General features: G+C 41.7%; 2 protein-coding genes and 1 non-coding gene across 4 annotated transcripts; all 3 read right to left on the bottom strand.

Moving 5' to 3' along the window:
* Positions 1-356: 356 nt before the first annotated feature.
* Positions 357-1,787, bottom strand: LOC145636780 (uncharacterized). Its single transcript, XM_081688330.1, has one exon. The coding sequence runs from the start codon at positions 1,785-1,787 to the stop codon at positions 357-359; it is 1,431 nt and encodes a 476-aa protein (XP_081544456.1).
* Positions 1,788-5,579: 3,792 nt separating this feature from the next.
* LOC145637473 (small nucleolar RNA R71) lies at positions 5,580-5,686 on the bottom strand. The gene has a single exon (XR_014114254.1). It is a non-coding gene; the product is annotated as a small nucleolar RNA R71 (small nucleolar RNA).
* An 11,533-nt stretch (positions 5,687-17,219) lies between these two features.
* On the bottom strand, positions 17,220-20,780 carry LOC145634729 (uncharacterized). Of its 2 annotated transcripts, none has more exons than XM_081686121.1 (6): positions 20,463-20,780; positions 18,893-19,784; positions 18,280-18,818; positions 18,068-18,202; positions 17,872-17,982; positions 17,220-17,801 (listed from the first exon to the last, which is right to left on the bottom strand). In XM_081686121.1, exons 3-6 carry the CDS (start codon positions 18,418-18,420, stop codon positions 17,370-17,372), a joined length of 819 nt encoding a protein of 272 aa, XP_081542247.1. In that variant the 5' UTR covers positions 18,421-18,818; positions 18,893-19,784; positions 20,463-20,780; the 3' UTR covers positions 17,220-17,369. The 2 variants fall into 2 exon arrangements, with proteins under 2 accessions (XP_081542247.1, XP_081542248.1); XM_081686122.1 differs by having other exon boundaries at positions 18,295-18,818.
* Between the last annotated feature and the right edge of the window lie 664 nt (positions 20,781-21,444).

Genomic DNA, 21,444 nt, shown 5'->3' with positions numbered 1-21,444 from the left:
TAGTAACATTGTCGAATGAACCCAGCGTCTAACAGCTTCTTGACCTCAGCAGCTGCCGCCTGGTTTCTTTCTTCCCCATGATTCCTTTTCTTCTGTCTGACCGGCTTCTTATTTGGATCAACAACCAATTTATGCACGGGCAGACTTAGATCAATGTCGGGCATTTTCTCGGCTTCAAAAGCGAACAGATCTTTGAATTCCTGCAGCAGATTGGTTAGGCTTTCACCCAACTCTTTAAAAGATGTCGCCCCCACCTTGACAACCGTGTCCGACCTTTCCAGCTCCAGCACTACTTCAACATGGTCGTCAGCGGGTTGCGGGCGCAACTCTTCCGGCCTCTGCCGGGACAATGATTGCTATTGGTTCTCTTGATTTGCGTACTTGACTGGCCTAGCCTCAGGGTCCGGCCTCTTCTTCTGGCCGGCCTTGGACATCTCGGGCCGATCAAGATTAAGCTTCTCAAAAACAGGTGAGGTGGATTTAACGGCAGCCAAGTAACATTCCCTTGCTGTCTGTTGGTCTCCATAAATGGAGCCAACGGTTCCATCCTCACAAGAATACTTCATCAACATCAAGGTCGGCACAATGACCGCCTTGATTGTATTCAATGTTGGACGACCTAAAATACTGTTATAGGCCATCAGATCTTTTACCACCAGGAACCTCACTACAAGGTTCCGGTCTTTCTTCTTGTCCTCCACACAAACCGGCAAATCAATTCTTCCAACCGGGTGGATTACTCCTCCTCCAAACCTAACTAGAGGATGGGAGACCTGGATCAAACTTTTCTCATCGTACTTCAAATTTCTGAGGCACGACCAACTGATTATGTCTGAGAATCTGCCGGTATCTATAAGGATACGGCGGACTCTCATGTTGGCGACCTTAAGCTCGACCACCATGGGATCATCATGGGGCGACTGAATCTTGCCCCGGTCGGCCTCAGCTATTACCACATCTAGGAAGGGGTCAGGGTCGACCTTCTGGGCGGATATAACCTGCCCCAAACTCCTTGCATGGTCCTTCGTCCCCCTAATGGTCGGCCCTATTGAGGCGAAGCCTCCAGAAATCACGGCTACATAGCCGGAGTCAGAATCACTATCATCTTTTTTCTCTTTCTTCTCAGACTTCTTGTCCATCTTCAAAGTTACGGTGGATTTGAGGACATAGTTGTTCAAGTGGCCTTCTGCCGCCAACGTGTCTAACAGCTTCTTCAGATTGATGCAATCATTGGTGTCGTGACCGACATCCTTGTGAAAGTGGAAGTACTTGCTCTTATCTCTAAATCTTGCCGGGACTTTCATGGCTGGCGGCTTGTCAAACTTCAATCGATCCTTGATTTCCATCAAGATCGAGTAGCAATCCTCCTTGAACTCATACTTAGGCTGATAAGTCTTTTTTGCTTTCTTCTTACTGGGCGGCTCCTCATCGAGCATCCAGACTTCTTTTCTTTTCTTTTCTTCTTTCTTCTCCTCTTTCTTAGCTGGTCTCTCTGGCCGGGAGCTCTTTGATTGGTCGGCCCTCCGCCGATTTCCATCCTCACTTGGCTTAGTAAATTCATAAGCCTGGATCACTCTCTCAGCCTCAGCCAAAGCTTCCAAAAGAGTGAAGAGTTGTTTTCTGACAAGATCAAACTTAAAACCCGACCCCTGACGGAGCCCCTTATAAAAATCAATGAAGGCTACCTCATTGGTGAGCCCCAGAATCTGCATCCTCTCCATATTGAAACGCCTCACATAGGATCTTAATCCTTCAGTCTCACCTTGAGTAATATTACTCAAGTTCATGCTCGTTTTTCTGGCGGGAATATTCATTTTTCTTGCGGGAATATTCATTGAGAACTAGTCGACAAAGAGTGAGGCCAAACCTCTAAAGCTCTTGATAGATCCGGGGTATTGTGCCGAACCATCTTTGTGCGGTCCCTGTCAAGGTGACCGGGAAGCATCTACACCAAACTGCGTCGTCAACTGCCTGCAAATACATCAGGTTCATATAGGCCATCAAATGATCTTCCGGATTTTGGGTGCCATCAAAGGCGCCTACCAGAACATTCTTGACCTTGTACGGCTGGGCAGCTTCTTCTATCTCCTTGGAGAAGGCCGACTAGCGCTCCCCCAAGTTGAGAATGCGCATTTGAAAGTTGAGAGCGGGAGAGAAGGCGGTTTGCCCCTTCCCCTGTCGGACCTCATTTTGGCCAACAGAGTAGGGTGAGCCATGATGCTCGACCATGAAACAAGGTATACCCCATTGGAGAAATTATGTCTCGCACTTGTATGGACTACCAAGAAATTGAGGCATTATATGCTTACTCACACTGTTCATGTGGCTTCAAAGATAGATCCTCTTAAGTATCTATTCGAGAAATCAACACTAAACGGGAGGTTATCTAGATGGATAGTCATGCTAGCAGAGTTTGACCTGAAGTTCTTACCATAAAAATCCATAAAAGGAGGGGTTGTCTCCGATTTCCTAGTCGACTTTCCGCTGGAATAATTCGAAGAGACACCTAAGAAAGAATATGAATTCCCCGATGAAGAGCTTCTTCTCACAGAAGATGACTCTTGGACCTTATTCTTTGATGGAGCTTCAAATCAGAGAGGGTGTGGAGCTGGAGTACTTTTAGTATTGCCACAAGAAGAACATATACCCATTTCAATGAAGCTTAACTTCGATGTAACTAACAACGCCGCAGAATACGAAGCTTGTATAGTCGGGTTGGAAACCGCTTTGGCTCTTAGTGTCAAGAAGCTTCGAATTTATGGAGATTCATCCTTAATCATTAACCAGATTTCTAAACGATGGAAAGTGAGGAGTGAAGCTCTAGCCCCATATCAAGCCTACCTAGAAACTCTCACAAACCAATTAGAAAAGGTTGATTACACCTACCTACCACGAGAAGAGAATCAATTTGCCGATGACCTAGCCAAGTTTGCCTCAATGGTGAGAATTCCAAAAGGAACCGAACTGATGCCTTTGACAATAGAAAAATGACATCAACCCGCTCATGTGCAAGCCTTGGATGATAATCAAGAAGAAGCTGGTGATAATCAAGAACCATGGTATATTGACATTTTTAATTACGTAACAAAGGGTGAATATCCTCCAAATGTAGATAAAAGAGCAAATAGAGCCCTAAGACTCCTATCCTCTCAGTACGTTCTAATTAATAGCGAACTACATAAAAGAGTGCCCAAAGGAAGAGCACTTTTGTGTGTAGTAGAGAAGGAAGCTCGAAGAATAATGAGAACCATACTGATATGTCTATTTTATATAGTATTTTACCCCCGTCCCTTGGTCATAATTAGTAGTGTTTTTGGCTCTTTAGGGCCACTTTTATTACTAATTGGTGTTTTCCAGTGTCTTCGTAGATTTGGTTGACTTTTGCAGGGATTTATGTTTTTGGAGTATTTTCCCGAGATATTTTGGAGCAATCACGAGCATTGGAGAATCACGACCAGACTTTATAGCCCAAGGCCGGTTAGAGCCATCGGACCGGTGATTAAGGGCTCGGTATAGGTGATACCGGGGCATTTGGACCGATTATTCAAGACCCAGAGAGGAAACCCAGATTGGCCCGAAGAATTGGAGCCCAATCGAAGTCCAAATAGTGGCCCAAATGATCCGCCTGGCCAAAAAAGATGGCGCCCGGAGGCGCGCCCGTCCGGGCGGGAGAAGCTTAGTCTGGCGCCCGATGACGCGCCCGGCCGGGCGCGAGATTAGTATTGGAGTCAAAAAGGCGCGCCCGATCGGGCGCGTGTATTTTTAGGGGACGATTAGCGTCGTTTTGGTTTAGGATTTTTGTACGGAGTATAAATACTCCTCCGTAATACGATTTTGATCATCTTCTCTCTTAGACTTTCTCTCTCTACTTAGTCTTCTCTGTCTTAATCTCTCTCTAAACCTTTGTTCTTATTTCATTGATTAATTCCAGATTTATTTTGGTAACGATTTCTCTTCCCTTAATCTTAGTTATTTATTTTATTCCTTTCATCATGATATATTTTATTACTTTGATTAGTTTAGTTTTTAATATGTGTGAGTAATTTAATTTCTAGGGTTTATGGGGATCTAATAAATAATATGAAGGGGTAATTTATTGTTGTTGATTATCAATGCTTGATTAATTTCCTATTGAATTATTTAATGCTCTGTGACTAGATTAGGCCTATCTTTTATGCATGAGTTTGACAATATTGATTCAAGAATCGAGAGATGAGAATTAATGTTTAGGTCTAGTTTCAATAGGCAAGTTAATTTATAAATGGTTAAGTCATGATTCGAGAGATGAGATTTAATACCGATAAATTAATTGTGTGATTGTAATAAGTAGCGAGAGCCCTTTACAATCTGGTTAATTGATGTATTGATGATTGACTATTATTGATTGTTGGTATTGCATGATAATTTCTTATTGGATTGTTTTAATGTTTTACAATTGCGGCTTGTAAAAGTATAGCAATATTAAATTGATGAATCGAGCAGATGTTAATTTGATATTAAAGGCTATTTTCAATAAGAACTTAGATCTAGTAACTTGCGAGAGCCTGTTAGATCTATGTTGATTAATAAATTGCGAGAGTCTGTTAATCATGTTATTTATGCAATGTCAATGATTGATTACCCTGTTTTACCCTGGAGTATTATTTATTGGTGAACCTATGCCCTAGATCCTTTTACATATTGTTTTCTCCCTACTCTTAATCTTTGTAGTTTAGTTTCTCGTTCAACTTTAAATATTGGTTACTTAAATAGGTTAGATTATAATAATAAATTAGGAGTAAAAAGACTAGTTTCCCTGTGGAGATCGACCCTACTTCCCTATCTACCTTAGTTAGTGATTTAGGTAATTATTTTTTATTAGGGGATACGACTTTACCCTGTCAAAATTTGGCGCCGTTGCCGGGGAAACGGTTTTATTTTTATTTCTGATTGTTTTTGTAGTCTAGATTATTTCTCTTTTGTCTCAGAGATCATTAGTTCTCTGAGACAAATCTCATATTTGCTTCTAGTTTTTGTTTATGCCCAGGTGTTCCAGATCAGGTTACATCCCTTTCGATCCTGAGATCGAACGTTCCTTTCATAGACAGAAAAACTTCTACAAGCAAATTATGGCGGATTCTGGTGATAATAACAATAATCACCGCGATCCTCCAACTGATTCTAGCGATTTAGAGGCATCATCAGACACAGAATCAGAGATGGCGGCTCCAAAGAAGCTTAGTGATTATTCACAACCAAAGCTTACGGATTTTCCACATCTCACCCCTACTCCGGCTCTTGATGGGGTTCAATTCGAAATCAAACCCCAATTTATAACGATGATAGAGAGGAGGCAATTCAGTGGAGCCAAGGGTGAAGACCCGAATCTTCACATTGCCGACTATTGTCAATATTGCAACACCATAAGGCAAGTCGGGGTCACTCAAGACCAAATCAGGGAGATTCTCTTTCCTTTCTCTTTAACTGGAAAAGCTAAATTGTGGTTTAATGGCTTAAATAGAACTACACTTGGTATAACTGACTGGGAAACTCTTGTTTTGAATTTTTATAACAAATATTATCCTGCAGAGAGAACAACAGTACTACGAAGTGCGATTCAGAACTTTGCCCAAGAAGCCGATGAATCTTTATATGAGGCTTGGGAAAGGTTCAAGGACTTACAAAGAGAATGCCCCCACCATAATTTAGCACAATGGCAGTTAATCCAAGCCTTTTATAACGGCATTGGAAATTCTTCTAGAATAATTTTAGACTCTGCAGCTAGTGGGAGATTTATGAATCTTAATGTTGATGATGCAGGTCAGGTTATTGAAGATATGGCGATACACAATTCCCAATATGGGAATCCCAGAGGATTTGCTAACAAGGGGAAACATAGCGTCGACTCTGTATCCTTTTTGCAAGCTCAACTGACCTCTATTTGCCAAAAATTAGATAATTTGAGCACTGCTAATGTAGCTAATGTTTCTGCAATTAATAATAATTCTAATGAGGCTTTCTGTGAAAATTGTGGTATTGTAGGTCATTGGGAGCAGGATTGCAGGAGTTCTGTGGAGCAAGTTAATGCCTTCCAAGCTTATAGGCAGAATAACCCATACTCCAACACTTACAATCCTGGGTATCGGAATCATCCATTCCTTTCCTACCGGAGCACTAATGTTCAAAATTCACCACCACAAGAACCACAGGTGCCACAGCAACAGCAGCAGAAGTATTATCACCCAAATGCTAGCTAGAAGAATCAACCACAACAACCCCCCTCATCTTCAGACCCTTCTTTGGGGGAAATTAGAGCAATGTTGGTCAATATGCAAAAGCACATGGAGAGCAGAGATGCGACAATTGATCAAATTTTAGCGCATAATAAAATTGTAGATAATCAAATTGCGCAACTCTCCACTACTCTACAAGCACGCCAACAGGGAGCCCTGCCGGCACAGCCGACTAGGCCTACGGATCAAGCATTTGCAATTACTCTAAGGAGTGGTTCAAACTATGAAGGGCCCTCTGTGCCCAGAGTTGATGAACCTATTTTATTAAACAATGCTAATCTTGATTCCATTAAACCAAACAATGTAGTTGATAACCCTGCAGGGCTAGAGAATAATACTAACACATCTAATTCTACATTGCAGGGTAAAACTCCAGAGAAGGTGGCTACTCCAGACAAAGACAAGAATGCTCAAAAGCCAATTATCAAACTTCCTTTCCCCAATCGTCAATTGAAGACAAACTTGGATAAGCAGTTTGGTAAGTTCCTGGAGGTGGTTAAAGATTTGAAGGTAACAGTTCCCTTTACTGAATTGATCACACAAATCCCCTCATATGAAAAATTTATGAAAGAAATTTTAACGAGAAAAAGGTCTATTAGTGAGGTAGAGACAGTAGCTTTCACTGCAGAGTGTAGTGCCGTACTTAAAAATAAGTCTCCACCTAAATTAAAAGATCCGGGTAGTTTTTCTATCCCTTGTCATATTGGTAATCTCCTGATTGATAATGCATTATGTGATTTGGGTGCTAGTGTTAGCGTCATGTCATTATCTGTGTGTTCTAAGTTGAATATGGGTAAATTAAAAGCTACCAATATAACTCTGCAAATGGCCGACCGTTCTTTCAAATACCCCCTAGGTGTTTTAGAGGACGTCCCCGTTAGAGTAGGTAAATTTTATATACCTGTAGATTTTGTTGTTCTTGATATGGATGAGGATATGCAAACCCCAATTATTTTGGGTAGACCATTCCTTAACACTGCAGGAGCAGTCATAGATGTAAGAAGTGGTAAGTTAACACTATCAGTAGGGGACGACAAAGTTGTTTTTAATCTGAATAATGCCCCTAAAAGCTCCATTACTGAGGAGAAATGTTTCAGTGTTAATGTGGTTGTAAATTATTCTAACAAGCCCCAATCTCTTGAAAAAGATCCCTTGGAGGCGGTATCTTCTGTTGCATCCCTTTCAGATGAGATAGATAAATGGCAGAAGGAAGTCGATGCAATAGAAAGAGCACTCTGTAATGTTGGTCTTGGTTTCGAGGATGAACAAGTGGAACCGATCAAGCATGTTGTGCGAACCGAGCCTACGGTAAGTGTTCCGCTAGATCGAGTTGCAAGTGTTGAACGTAATGACAATTTGAAGCAACATTCGATCGAAGAAGGGTTTTTGGTGCGTAGCATTGAAGATCCCCCAGTCCAAGTCAAGGAGGATCCACCAGATAAGGCGACTTGGCGTCCCACAGGTTATGTCAGGAAGCCGCATCGCAGCTTAAACATCGCTAGACCGGGTGAGAAACCACCCGATCAAGCGTTAGGCCAAGGGTCCTAGATATTTTACTTGGTAAGAAGGTCGTGCGGGACCTAGATAAACCAGCGCTTTGCGGGAGGCAACCCGTATTTTTAAGGTTTTTTTTAGACTAGTTTTTCTTTTCGTTTTCTTATGAGAGGAGAGGTGAGGGAATCTAATGAGTTTTATGAGTGTTTGTACAGGTTTGAAGGAAAAGAGTTAGACAACTTTTTGAGAACAGAAGAAAATTAGCATTCCCCGATTTAGTCTCGGGCCCGACCGGGCGAAGCTCGCCCGATCGGGCGCGAGAGCAGGGTTCCAAAAATAAGAAATTTCGCCCGACCAGGCGAGTGGAGCCCGATAGGGCGCGAATTTTGACGTTTACGGACTAATTTTTTCGCCCGATCGGGCAAGCCACGCCCGACCGGGAGCGAGAAGGGCAAAAATTTTGGAAAACAAATCGCCCGATCGGGCGAATGGCGCCCGACCGGGCGCGAGAACAAGATGGAAAATCATGGTAAGATCGCCCGACCGGGCGAGAGGCGCCCGACCGGGCGCGAGAGGAAACGTAATAAGAGCAAATTAGATCGCCCGACTGGGCGAAGCCCGCCCGACCGGGCGCGAGAACCAGCCCAAAATTTCTCCAGATCGCCCGACCGGGCGACCCACCGCTCGACCAGGCGCGAGCATAGCCGCGTCATTTTTCTTCTTTCTTTCTTCATTTCTTCTTTCTTCCATTACTTTCTCTCTCTAAAACTCAAATTTTCTCTAACTTCTCTCTAAGATTTCTCCTCCATTACCAATCCAAATTCAAAACTTTTTATATATTTGTGATCCTCTCTTCATTCTCTTCACTCTCATACAAAAAATTTTCAGTTTTAATTCAAAATATTTTTGACCCATTTCGTCTACATGGCTTCAAAGAGGGAAAGATCCATTTTTGGTAGGAGCTCCAGCTCGAGGGAGGAGTACGACCCAGACTTGCAGCTCCCGTATTGGCCGACGATCCGGATCGTGAGCCGGGAACAGAAAGAACGATTGGAGCATTTGGTCGGTCGTGAGGTAATCCCTTCTCGGTGGTTACACCGCCCTACCCTAGAATCATATATATGGTTTGTTTGATTATGTTAAACGATTTTTGAATAATATTGGCATGAGAAAATTTGTTGACATTCATTATCCTACATACCGAGAACTTACCTGTGAATTTCTGTCCACTTTTCATGTTGTTAGTAGTAGGAATGGGCCTACTTTATTTTTCAGGTTAAATAATAGAAATATTAGTTTAACTTTTGTTGAATTTTGTAAAATTTTTGAATTAAATTCTGAATTATCTCATCAGTGGCATGCAGATTATAAAATGGGTGATTTATATTATGCTTTGACTGGTTTACCTGCCCCCGACCCCAAACATGCTAGTACCAAACCCATTCACCACCCTGTCCCGAAAATCTGGCAAAGATTTGCGGGATTGTGTTTTTTGGGTAGGGCCGAGCCTCATAACGCTCAAACCAACGAACTAGCTATCATAGGACACTATTTATACGGGTTCGGGAAATTGAACATAGGCAGGTTTATAGTTCACCACCTGAGTCGGCATGCCACAGCCAGCACCACTTCAAGTCCCCTATCCGTTTAGGTGGCCTTATCACTCGATTAGCGGTGAAAAAGGCCGGTTTTGTAGTAGACGGACCCCACCAGCTGACTAACTGTGGACCAGATACCTACATGACTGCTAGGTATTTTGAGGATGTGGGGTGGGTTAGACCGAATAGCGAGCAGACACCCTTTTGGTGTATACGGACTGGGAACGAGCAACCTTTGCCCATTTTTCCCCTTCCCAGTCCAGACTTGACCGCCTTTCCCCAGGGAAACTTTCTTACACCTATTATGCTTTAGTTGCCAACGCTAGGAGGCAGGCACCACCACCACCAGTTCCACCACCCCAGCCTCAGCCCGAGGTGGCTTTCTCTCCACCTCATATGTCCCATTCAGTCCCTCATGTTGACTCTGACCCAGTTTGGGATTTTCATAGTATAGGTCAGGCCCTAGGATGTATTGAGCATTCACATACTGACCTTAGGAGGATGGTGGGCTCTATTGACCAGAGGTTAGGGTACCTAGAGAGGAACCAGGGTAGAGCTCTCTACCCTATGTATGATGATTATGCTCGTCGGGGCAACATTCCCGACGACGCTATTCACCCTGACTGGTTTCAGCCTCCACCCCAGGGATACGATAGGGATCCCACTGCCCGTGGCATTTACCCTGACTATTCTTCCTTTTTCGGGTACGGGCAGGACATTCCTTTCGGGGGACCAGCGAGGGGGAGTTTTCACGCTGACTATTTTGGTGGTAGCTCTTCTGGTGCAGGTGGTGCAGGTGGCAGTGGAGGTGCGGGCTTCGGCTCGATGGACGAGGATGATGAGGACTAGCTATGCTGGGCTAGTTTCCGAGCCAATGAGGACATTGTCTGATTCTGGCTTGGGGGAGATTTTGGTTTGGTATTTTTCTTTTTCTCTTTTCTTTTATTTTTGGTGTGTTTTCTTAGGTTAGATTTTTCGCTTTCTAGGTTAGTTTTATTGCTTTCTTTATAGATAAAAATACAAAAAATAAAATTAAAAAAATAAAATCCAAAAATACGTTCCAATGAATTATAAATTATGCTTCCCTGTGCCCCTTACTTGAGAAAATTGTTTTGATTCTTGGTATTTGATGATAAGCATTGTAGATTAGTTGATCATGATATGATGTTTGATTGCCTTGAAACCTTAACATGCGTCAATTTTGTCCAACTACTTGTGAATATAGTGCTTGACTAGTTGATTTGGTAAGGAATGTGTGATAGTTCCATATTTCCTGGTATGTCAATGAATTTGAGTATTGGTTTGCAACTATAAGTAATGTTTATATGATTCATTATTATGCACATTGTGGAGGACGAAGGCATTTGTTCTTTTAGGTAGCCTCCAGACATTGTAGATACATTTGTTCCCTTCTTGCTACCCATGTTGTTGCCTTGACTTTTTGTTGTTTATTAGCCATATTACAAGCCTATTTTGCCCCATTGGTTACTAGTCCCAAGCTTGGCTTGGGGGAGCTATTAGTAAGTGAGGTGAGGGAGTTTGTAGTGTACTTACTATTTGCACAATTTGGGTGGGTTTTTGAGAAGTTGTTTTGTTTTTATTCATGTTTATTTTTGATGAGTTTGAGAGTTATATTTTCTTGAAAAAATAAAGCATGGTATTATGAAAAAAAAAAAAAAAAAGAGAAGTTCAAAGAAAAAAAATGTGAAAAAAAATAAGTGAACTTCAAAAAAGAAAAAAAAATGTTCAAATGTTTTAGTTGGAGGTTGATCAAAAGAAAAAAATTGAGCCTCAATGAAAAAAAATCAATTTTGGAAAATAAGTTTGTTTATTCACTCTACTTCTTCATTATCATATTTTATGAGTGAAATTGTAAGTGTTGGGATTATCTACTATGATTGGGGTTTATTTGGTTGATGTTAGAGTTGGTTATGTTGGAGATGTATGATCATTATTTATTTTGATCATGGGTTTTATTAGGATATGGCTCCTTTAAGCATAGCTTTTCTCTCACTTATTCCCAAATTTATCCTACCCTTTACCCTAGCCTTACATTACAAGCTTTAAACCTTCTGACCTTGTGCATAGAATTGTATGAATGTGAAAGTGTTGTTTATCAATGCAAGTTATGATTTGGCATATTTCGAGTCGACTAGTAGGATTGAGCGTTCATTGTTTTTTATACACACGAGAGTGTGAGTTGGGAAGGCATTGTTCACATTAAAGGGGTGGTTGGAGAGCGATCGAGTACATCTTTTACTCGCCACATAAATGAGAGTTGAGTGTGTGAGCGCTAGTCTTGAATTCTATATGCTCTTGTGGTTTGCTCTGTTTGACAATGGTTAGGGAAGAAAGGTAATTGGATGGATTTGATTGGCTGACTCTGAAGCGTGTTTATTTGATTTACCCTGGATCGTTTGTGCTTGATTTTTACTTTTTGGGGTGAAGCATATTTATTGATTCATTGATGAGATCTTTGCTTAGGGACAAGCAAAGGTTTGGTTTGGGGGAGTTTGATATGTCTATTTTATATAGTATTTTACCCCCGTCCCTTGGTCATAATTAGTAGTGTTTTTGGCTCTTTAGGGCCACTTTTATTACTAATTGGTGTTTTCCAGTGTTTTCGTAGATTTGGTTGACTTTTGCAGGGATTTATGCTTTTGGAGTATTTTCCCGAGATATTTTGGAGCAATCACGAGCATTGGAGAAGCACGACCAGACTTTATAGCCCAGGGCCGGTTAGAGCCATCGAACCGGTGATTAAGGGCTCGGTATAGGTGATACCGGGGCATTTGGACCGAGTATTCAAGACCTAGAAAGGAAACCCAGATTGGCCCGAAGAATTGGAGCCCAATCGAAGTCCAAATAGTGGCCCAAATGATCCGCCCGGCCAAAAAGGCTGGCGCCCAGAGGCGCGCCCGGCCGGGCGGGAGAAGCTTAGTCTGGCGCCCGGTGACGCGCCCGGCCGGGCGCGAGATTAGTATTGGAGTCAAAAAGGCGCGCTCGATCGGGCGGTGCCTCGCCCGATCAGGCGCGTGTATTTTTAGGGGACGATTAGCGTCGTTTTAATTTGTTTTAGTTTAGGATTTTTGTACGGAGTATAAAACTCCTCCGTAATACGATTTTGATCATCTTCTCTCTTAGACTTTCTCTCTCTACTTAGTCTTCTCTCTCTTAATCTCTCTCTAAACCTTTGTTCTTATTTCTTTGATTAATTCCAGATTTATTTTGGTAACGATTTCTCTTCCCTTAATCTTAGTTATTTATTTTATTCCTTTCATCATGATTTATTTTATTACTTTGATTAGTTTAGTTTTTAATATGTGTGAGTAGTTTAATTTCTAGGGTTTATGGGGATCTAATAAATAATATCAAGGGATAATTTATTGTTGTTGATTATCAATGCTAGATTAATTTCCTATTGATTGATTTAATGCTCTGTGACTAGATTAGGCCTATCTTTTATGCATGAGTTTGACAATATTGATTCAAGAATCGAGAGATAAGAATTAATGTTTATGTCTAGTTTCAATAGGCAAGTTAATTTATAAATGGTTAAGTCATAATTCGAGAGATGAGATTTAATACCGATAAATTAATTGTGTGATTGTAATAAGTAGCGAGAGCCCTTTACAATCTGGTTAATTGATGTATTGATGATTGACTATTATTAATTGTTGGTATTGCATGATAATTTCTTATTGGATTGTTTTAATGTTTTACAATTGCGGCTTGTAAAAGTATAGCAATATTAAATTGATGAATCGAGCAGATGTTACTTTGATATTAAAGGCTATTTTCAATAAGAACTCAGATCTAGTAAATTGCGAGAGCCTGTTAGATCTATGTTGATTAATAAATTGCGAGAGCCTGTTAATCATGTTATTTATGCAATGTCAATGATTGATTACCCTGTTTTACCCTGGAGTATTATTTATTGGTGAACCTATGCCCTAGATCCTTTTATATATTGTTTTCTCCCTACTCTTAATCTTTGTAGTTTAGTTTCTCATTCAACTTTAAATATTGGTTACTTAAATAGTTTAGATTATAATAATAAATTAGGAGTAAAAAGACTAGTTTCCCTGTGGAGATCAACCCTACTTCCCTATCTACCTTGTTAGTGATTTAGGTAATTATTTTTTATTAGAGGATACGACTTTACCCTTTCACATACATGAAGGAGTTTGTGGTACCCACATGAACGGGAAAATGTTGGTACAGAAAATAATCCGACAAGGGTATTATTGGACCACAATGGAAAGGGATTGTTATCAATATGTGAAGAGATGTTCTAAATGTCAGATATATGCGAATCTCCAACATATACCACCTTCTTTACTCTATACATATACCTCACCTTGGCCTTTTTCAACATGGGGAATTGACATAATTGGCAAGATTACCCCTGTAGGAACTGGAGGACACGAGTTTATCCTGGTGGCAATTGACTACTTTACTAAGTGGGTAGAAGCAGCTTCATATGCAAAGCTCATAGCTAAGCATGTAGCTCTTTTCATTGAAAGGAATATCATCTGCAGATAAGGGGTTCCGCATGAAATGGTCAGTGATAATGGAACTCATTTCCAAGCAGAATGTGAAGAGTTGCTTAAGAAATATGGGATTCAACACCATCACTCCTCTCCGTATAGGCCCCAAACAAATGGCGCAGTAGAAGCGACCAATAAGAATTTGGAAACCATAATTGAGAAATTGACTGAAAATTACAAGGATTGGCCTAGTAAACTACATTTCGCACTATGGGGTTACCGGACCACCATTCGATCCTCTACCGGAGAAACTCCTTTTTCTTTAGTATACGGAATGGATGCAGTACAACTTGTGGAGTTGGAGGTCCCGTCCTTGAGAATCGCCCTAGAAAGTAAGCTCGATGAAGTTGAATGGGCAAGAGCGTGGTACGAAGAATTAATATTGTTGGATGAAAAGCGCTTGGCGGCTTTGCATCATGTCCAAGGATACCAAAGGCGTATGGCGCGACATTTCAACAAGAAAGTTAAGACCAGGAATATAAAGGAGGGAGACTTGATTCTAAAAGCTCTCAGGAAAAACGTATTAGACCCAAGAGGAAAATTTCGGCCTAATTGGTCAGGACCTTACATAGTCAAAACAACCCTCTCAGGAGGAGCCAGTAAAATTGGCTGACATAGATGGCAATGAATTTTCCAATATGTCTAATCTCGATCAACTTAAGAAATTTTACCCTTAGTTTGAAAAGGCTCAGAGCCTAAAAAGAGCTACGTTAGGCCTGATTCCTTTAAAAGGATACGTAGGCAACTCTCAAAGAGTGCGGCCAAATTCACAAAAATAAAACCAAAAGGTGAAGATATTACAAGATTAAACCCGGAAACAACCAACTTGATCAACGCTGACTCAACGCCAGCTGTTTGAATGAGTCAAGGACTTAACGCCAGGCGTTGATGAAAATGCGCAGCGTTGAGACAAAAAGTCTCGCATTGAACTCTCCAGGTTAGCGTTGACCAAGAAATTTTACAGTTGACCTGGGCACATTGATTGGAACCCTCACCTTAAGTTTCAGCCTAATCGAACTTCTTCCATTGCCCCGAATTCAAAATTCAGATGCGTGTACAAGCGCGCAAAAAAAATGGGGGTATGCGAGAGTATTGAGAGTAAAATCAAAAACAAACTTTTATTTAAAGGAAAATTACATTCACTAATGGCACTAAAACCTTATTATTTAAAGCGAAATTAAAAGCAAAGCAATATGAGTCTAGTCTTTCTTTTCCTTTTGTAGGCGCTTAGTCTGCCGGTCATCTTCTTTTCCCTCTTCTCAAACCAATAGGGAACCATTAGAGGATTGAACCGCCACATTCACCTTAGAACTTTCCCCTCTTTCCATATCTTGAGCCTTCCTCTTCCCCTTGTCGGTCTTTTTGTAGATAACCTTCCCTTTCCATTTCCCTATTGTTGAGTCTTTCTTCTTAGGTAGCACAAGAGTCTTGAAAACTATGTTAGGATCCGGACGTTTTGGATGAACATTCCCCTTCGATGATGGTTTTGACCTCAACAGTGGTCTTTTGTCATTTAGCCATCCAAGATACGCTTTGGACAAAGGAGGAACTTTAAAAGTGTAGTCTACATCCCAAGTTGGCCTATTCAACCAATAAAGTTCATATCTTTCAACATTTTTCTTATACATATAAGGCACATGAGGACGGCTTCTATCGGTGTTGGAAGGAATCATTTGTTCTTTTCCATATTGCCTCATCACGCGAGAAGGATAGTAGAATGTTAAGAGCGACAAGCTTGGAAAGCGATTGTATGGAATATCATTCACACTCGTCATCTTGTCTATTTTCCACCATGGAACGACCCATTGAATCTCAAAATCACGAGTCTTGAAGAACATCTTCCAATCATCAAGTGACATCCTTGTGGTGAATCTTCTCTTTCGCGTCACAAAAAAGTTTGGAACATAATTTTCAATATTGTCAAGGGGCTCAATTAATTGAAGCCTTTCCATAAGCAAAATCTGTGTAAATAAAAATAAATGATTAGTTATTGCATTATTTAAATCAATAAATATTTTTCAAAATAAAAAATAAATGAAATTGATTTCATACTTGTAATAACAAAGGAGATCCCCTCATAGGAGAACCTTCCTTTAAGGCATCTAGGCCCAACATTGTCTCTCCTAAGATGGTTGGCATAGGTGACCTTTTGGCTTCAACATGTTCCACAAGAGAAATTAAACCCGCGTGACCAATAGTGCTATTTCCATTGACAAAGAAAAATTTTCAAAACAAGCAAAAAATAAAGACTCTTCTCCTATAGGCACGAAAAGATTCGGATGTAGGAAGTTTGTGGTATAAATCCGCAAATTGAAATAAATCTACTTCTCTACCACAAACAACGGAGCCAAGAAGGGGACTACGAAGGTTGAAAAATCGCTCAAAATCTCTATAATAATATTCACATAGTGATGGTAAAGCGGTTAAAAGCCTAGATGGAAATCCAAAAATAGCACTAAATTCTTTCGGGAGGGGGGAAATTTCGTCAGAATTAAATTTGAAACAATGAGTGGAAGGATTCCAATATTCTAGGGTGGCATGAAGAAAATTAATATCTAAAGACACGTTTTTTAGACCAATCAACCTCCCTAGATGGAGTTGTTCTAACTCTTTTTTCTCACTTTTGGTCAAAAGATTTGACCAATCTCTCATCACACTATCAAAATTCCTAGACATGACTCCTAAAATTATTTTTCTCAAAGTGAGATTCTAAATTCTGCAGAAAAAACGGAGGAAAATAACGCTATTTATAACCAAAAAACGGAAGAAACCCAGTCTGACTCGAATTTGGAGAAGCACGCAACTCAACGCTGAAAATCAGCTTTAACGCGGCTCAACGCGCAGCGTTGAAATCAACGCGCCGCGTTGAGATCAACGAGCCGCGTTGAGATCAACGCGCCGCGTTGAATCTGCTGACGTGGCAGAGTCAGCTTCTCCGCTTTCCTGATTCGCTTCGAATTCCGTGCAGAACCGAATCCGACTTGTACTTGCACTTGTACTTGTCTTAGGAATCTAGGATATTTGATATTTTACTTTGTAAATAATTATTTTCTTTAGACTTAGGAAAGCTTGTATTTTATTTATTATATTTTTATTAATAATAATATTTTTATTAGTAATAATATTTTTTATTATTATTATTTCTTTCGAGTAATTTTAGATTATTTTTCGATCTTTTTTCAAGAAAACTTTTTTAATTCATTTTTTCCTTTCTTTTTGATTTTTTTTCTTTTTTGGGGAGAAAGTCAGATACCCTCCACTTACCATAGTATGTCGTAACTATAGTAAGTTGTAATAGATAATAATGATAAATAAAATTATGAATAATTTTTGCAATTTTGTGCTTTTCGAGCCAATAAGGATGAGGCTAATAGATTAGTCTACACTAGATAATAAATGTACAAAGGCAGTCAGAATGTAAAAATATGTACAAAATCATAAATACATAAATCAAGTCAGGTCCAAGGAGGAGGCGGCGGAGGTGTCCCTCCACCATGACTCGTATCCTCCCCTCGAGGACCAGGAGCTCCACCCCTCCAGGAGGGAAAGATCGGGAACCCGCTACCACTCAAGCCAGCACCATCAGAGTACAGATCCAGGTAGAAAGGAGGAGGCGGAGGCCCATAACTCGGAGTGAAAAACGGAGGAGGCCTGAACCCTGCCAGAGGAGGCCGCTGACCCATCATGTCGAAAGGAGGTCGTAAGAACTGCTCTGACCCACCAGGACCGCGCCACATGGCCCCATTGGGGGCTATACCCGGGGTAGCCCCAGCTGCTCTCTCTCGAACCTCTCCCTGACGGGATGACTCGCCCCTCTCTCCACGAGACCGCTGCCTCGGAGGCGAACGCACGGGAGAGTCGCCAGCTCTAGACGAAGGCTGCAGAGGCTGCAAAGGAAGATGAATCTCAACAAACCAAGATCAAATAAAAGAATACACAAGAGGTAAACAGGTATACCGGTCGAGCAACGTCCGCATTGCGGCACGTCACATAGTGGCTCCAGCGAACCAACTGGTAGTGCAGGTTGTCAATCACCCGCAGCAGCTTCCGGACCCTCTCATGGGACACCTGAAAAACAAAGTCAGAATACAGGAAACGAGATAAATGGCATTCAATCAGAAATCAAAAGTAAGTAACACAGAAAAGGACTCACTGACGCCACCGAGCCCGGTAAGGACTGCTCAGCCTGTCGCCACTCCTCTGGCGCGTCGGGCACGCACTCCTCAACCGTCCCGCGAGGACCCTCATACCTCAGCACCAATCGGGGAGGCACGAAGGTAACCACAGCCTGATGAATAAGAAAGAAACATTGTCAGAAAAGTATGTCAAAGATGCGAACTACTAAAAATAGAAAGGAAAACTCACATCAGGACGACGCACTAGGAACGGAGCAAGGAGCGGAAGAAGCTCCGTGACGTAGTCTCCCTCAGGATAAACCAGCTGTCTGAAGTCTGTCCCCTCTCTCGACTCACTCGGTATCATCCTGATGACGTTCGGGTTCAGCATAGAGAGTGGTGGCCTGGACGGAACTAAGAAGACATCATCAGACGAGTGCTGACGAGCAACGCGCTCGCCCAGGTACCACACAGAGTAGTACGTGCCCTCGAAGACTCTCCTGTGGGATGACAGGCTCAAAGCCCGAGGAGACACGTCCAGTGAAGCCCACGGCCGGTACTCGACCTCAAGACCTTGAAAATACAAGAGATAACATTAGAGTGGAAATGCGAAGATAAGAGATGGAATCAACTTAGAAAGGAAGAATGAAACACCGAAGCGATCGCAGCACGAATCGCCGAAGCCTAAATAGGGTTGGGCGCTCGCTCCGCCCAAGATGCTCTCATGGGTACCCCGAGCTCACCAGGACGAGCAGGCGCCACGGAGGGGAAATACTCGTAGAACCACACCTATCAATGATGAACAAACAACATCATAATTGAGTAAACAAAAGAAGATAAGATAGAAAATGATGTAAAAATACCTCTATGGCCCTCCAGAAGCCCGAGACGGCGACCTCAGTAGCAGGGCCGGTCTGACGGCAGCCTCGTCGAAGACTCAGCAGAAGGTCAGCATAGCCAACACTGGCCCAGTCAAGGTAGCGAACCCGAGTAAGGTCCTCCAGCCCCCTCAAGAAGCAGAACAGAGAATGAGAAATCCGGTCCGAAGAAATGCTGGAAGAAATCAACACGAGTAGGAAGATCCTTATCTTCTGCTCAGCAGTGGTAAAAGGAAGATAAAACCCATCAGCCAAAGTCGAGTTATTCCCGGATTTCGCCGACGATCTACCCTTCTCAACGATCATCCTATCAGCAACCTCTCGACCCAGGAGATCTGCCGTGACTCTTAAAATCACTGCTATCGAATGATCGATCGGCACCCGCTCATGCCGGAATTCGAGGCCAGTGATCGCCAAGTAGTCGAGTGGGGTGATTGTCATCTCACCCCACGGGAAATGAAAAGAGTTCGTGATATCCCACCAAAACTCGAGGAGCGCCATGACAATGGCGCGACCCTCGACCAAAGGCCTGAGAGCGACCAAGGCCCTTTAAAGCCCCTCTAGCTCACATCTCTCCCAGAGACGACGTAGCTCTGGGTCATCCTAGATAACCTGGTACATGGACTCGACAAGGGCGCTGCCAGTCCCATGAACCCGAACGAAGTCTGAGCCGCCACCGAGTCTAACTCGTTCAGAAAATATGAAGACACGGCTTAAAAGCCAAAGGGGAACCCGTCCAGGCACTAGGGGGCGTCCAGACGGCAAATCTTGTAAAGCTCCCCCGCTCTGGAGTTGTGGAAGGAGAAGGTACCTCCTCTATCTCCTCGTCCTCTGTGGCAGGGTCACTTTTGTGACCCTGACCCCTTAGAATATCGCCCTGTTAAAATTTCAACATTTAATATTCCAACGAAACCTTTTTTCCTAAATATTTTATGATAAGAAGCCTTAACAAAATAAGATTCGCACATTTTTCAAGAGATTTTCAGAGAATCTGACTAAGGAATATTATTTTTTTACAGCAATAATATTTTAACTCTTTCAGAATAATCATACTACACTATGTTTTTTCATAAATTACATATACTTAGTATGATCTAAAATTTCCTAAAAATCTTTCCAATAGTTTGGAGAAAATACAAAAAATTACAAGTTTAAGTCATATTATATCATATTTTTTCATAAAACATATGCTAAATAATATGGCCATAATTCCTCAAATTTCGCTCACAAGGTTTCATAAGCCTATAAAAACAATTTTTCATAAAAATTGTTGAAGCTCCCCCAACAATGGAGGAAACTCCATTAAAAAGTACACTAAGAAACTTCAAAGCTTCACTACAAGCTCAATACTCAACCAAATCACGCACATTTGGTACCAAAATGATCCATAAACAACATACAACATAATTATAGCAACAATTTTCACCAAAATTAACAAGAACAAAAAGCCCCAATTTGATTTCAAAACTAAGGGTTTTTCGGTTTTATGGTCAAATCAACACCAAAATGTCCCAAATTTTAACAAAAGCAAGAAAATGTAGTGTAGAATGCATACATTGAGTTTTTAGAGTGAAGAAAACGCAAGAAAAGGACGAAGAAGCTCCCCGAAACGTGCCCTGTTGCGCGTTTTCTTGCCCTGAAAACGCGAAAAATTGTGACCTAAAACGAACGAAAATACTCCCCTTGTGTTGATTATGGACTTGGGAAAATTTTTGTGGAAATTTGAGTAGAAATTGAGTGAGAATTGAGTGACATTTAGGATGAGAAAATGAGAGGAAAAGAAGAAAGGAGGTACGAGGAAGAAGAAGAACGGCGCGGAAATGGAAGAGGAAAAGAGGAAATTTCCTCTTAAATCAACGCGCTGACGTGGTAGAGGGCAGAACTTCAACGCGGCGCAGTGAAGTTACCGCCATGCGTTGAAGTTTAATGCCACGCGTTGAAGCCTAGGGCATGGCGTTGAAGACTGGGGGTTGGCGTTGACTTCCAGGCTTTGGGAGATGTCTCATTTTCCTAAAATACCCCTACTTTACTAATTTGGGAAGATTTGATTGACGAAATTATGATCAGATGAGATCGATAAAGAGAGATTCGATATAAGAACGAGGAAAAGCATTAGAGATTTTCTTGAACATTTGAGTAAGAAACAGGTTGAGGCCTTTGTTACATATTTGAGTAGCCCGATGAGACTCTCTGTGAAGAGATTGGCTATGAGAAGAATATTTGAGTGGTCCGATGGAGCTCTCAACGACGAGACTGACCAATTTGATGAAGAGGGAATGGTCCGATGGAGCTCTCGACGACGAGATTGACCAATTTGAGGAAGAAGGAATGGTCCGATGGAGCTCTCAACGACGAGACTGACCAATTTGAGGAAGAGGGAATGGTCCGATGGAGCTCTCGACGACGAGACTTGCCAATTCTACAATGGAAAGCGATCCGATGGAACTCTCTATGATGAGATTGATCATTTTGGGGTATTTCTGAGGAAATACAAAGTTGAGAAGATAGTTCGAGTAGCAATTATCTTCAAATAAACT

The sequence above is a fragment of the Chenopodium album genome, chromosome 6 (assembly GCF_948465745.1).
Source record: "Chenopodium album chromosome 6, dcCheAlbu1.1, whole genome shotgun sequence".
Classification (NCBI taxonomy): Eukaryota; Viridiplantae; Streptophyta; class Magnoliopsida; order Caryophyllales; family Amaranthaceae; genus Chenopodium; species Chenopodium album.
The sequence above is the reverse complement of the archived record's forward strand: the minus strand, read 5'-3'. Positions and strand labels throughout refer to the sequence as shown.

Coding starts and splice junctions, on each gene's coding strand:
- LOC145634729 (XM_081686121.1), bottom strand. CDS start 18,420: ATGCTGAACCCGAACGTCATCAGGATGATACCGAGTGAGTCGAGAGAG. Junction 18,203..18,279: donor TCCTAGTGCGTCGTCCTGAT/GTGAGTTTTCCT, acceptor CTTATTCATCAG/GCTGTGGTTACCTTCGTGCC. Junction 17,802..17,871: donor ATGCGGACGTTGCTCGACCG/GTATACCTGTTT, acceptor CTTCCTTTGCAG/CCTCTGCAGCCTTCGTCTAG.
- LOC145636780 (XM_081688330.1), bottom strand. CDS start 1,787: ATGAACTTGAGTAATATTACTCAAGGTGAGACTGAAGGATTAAGATCC.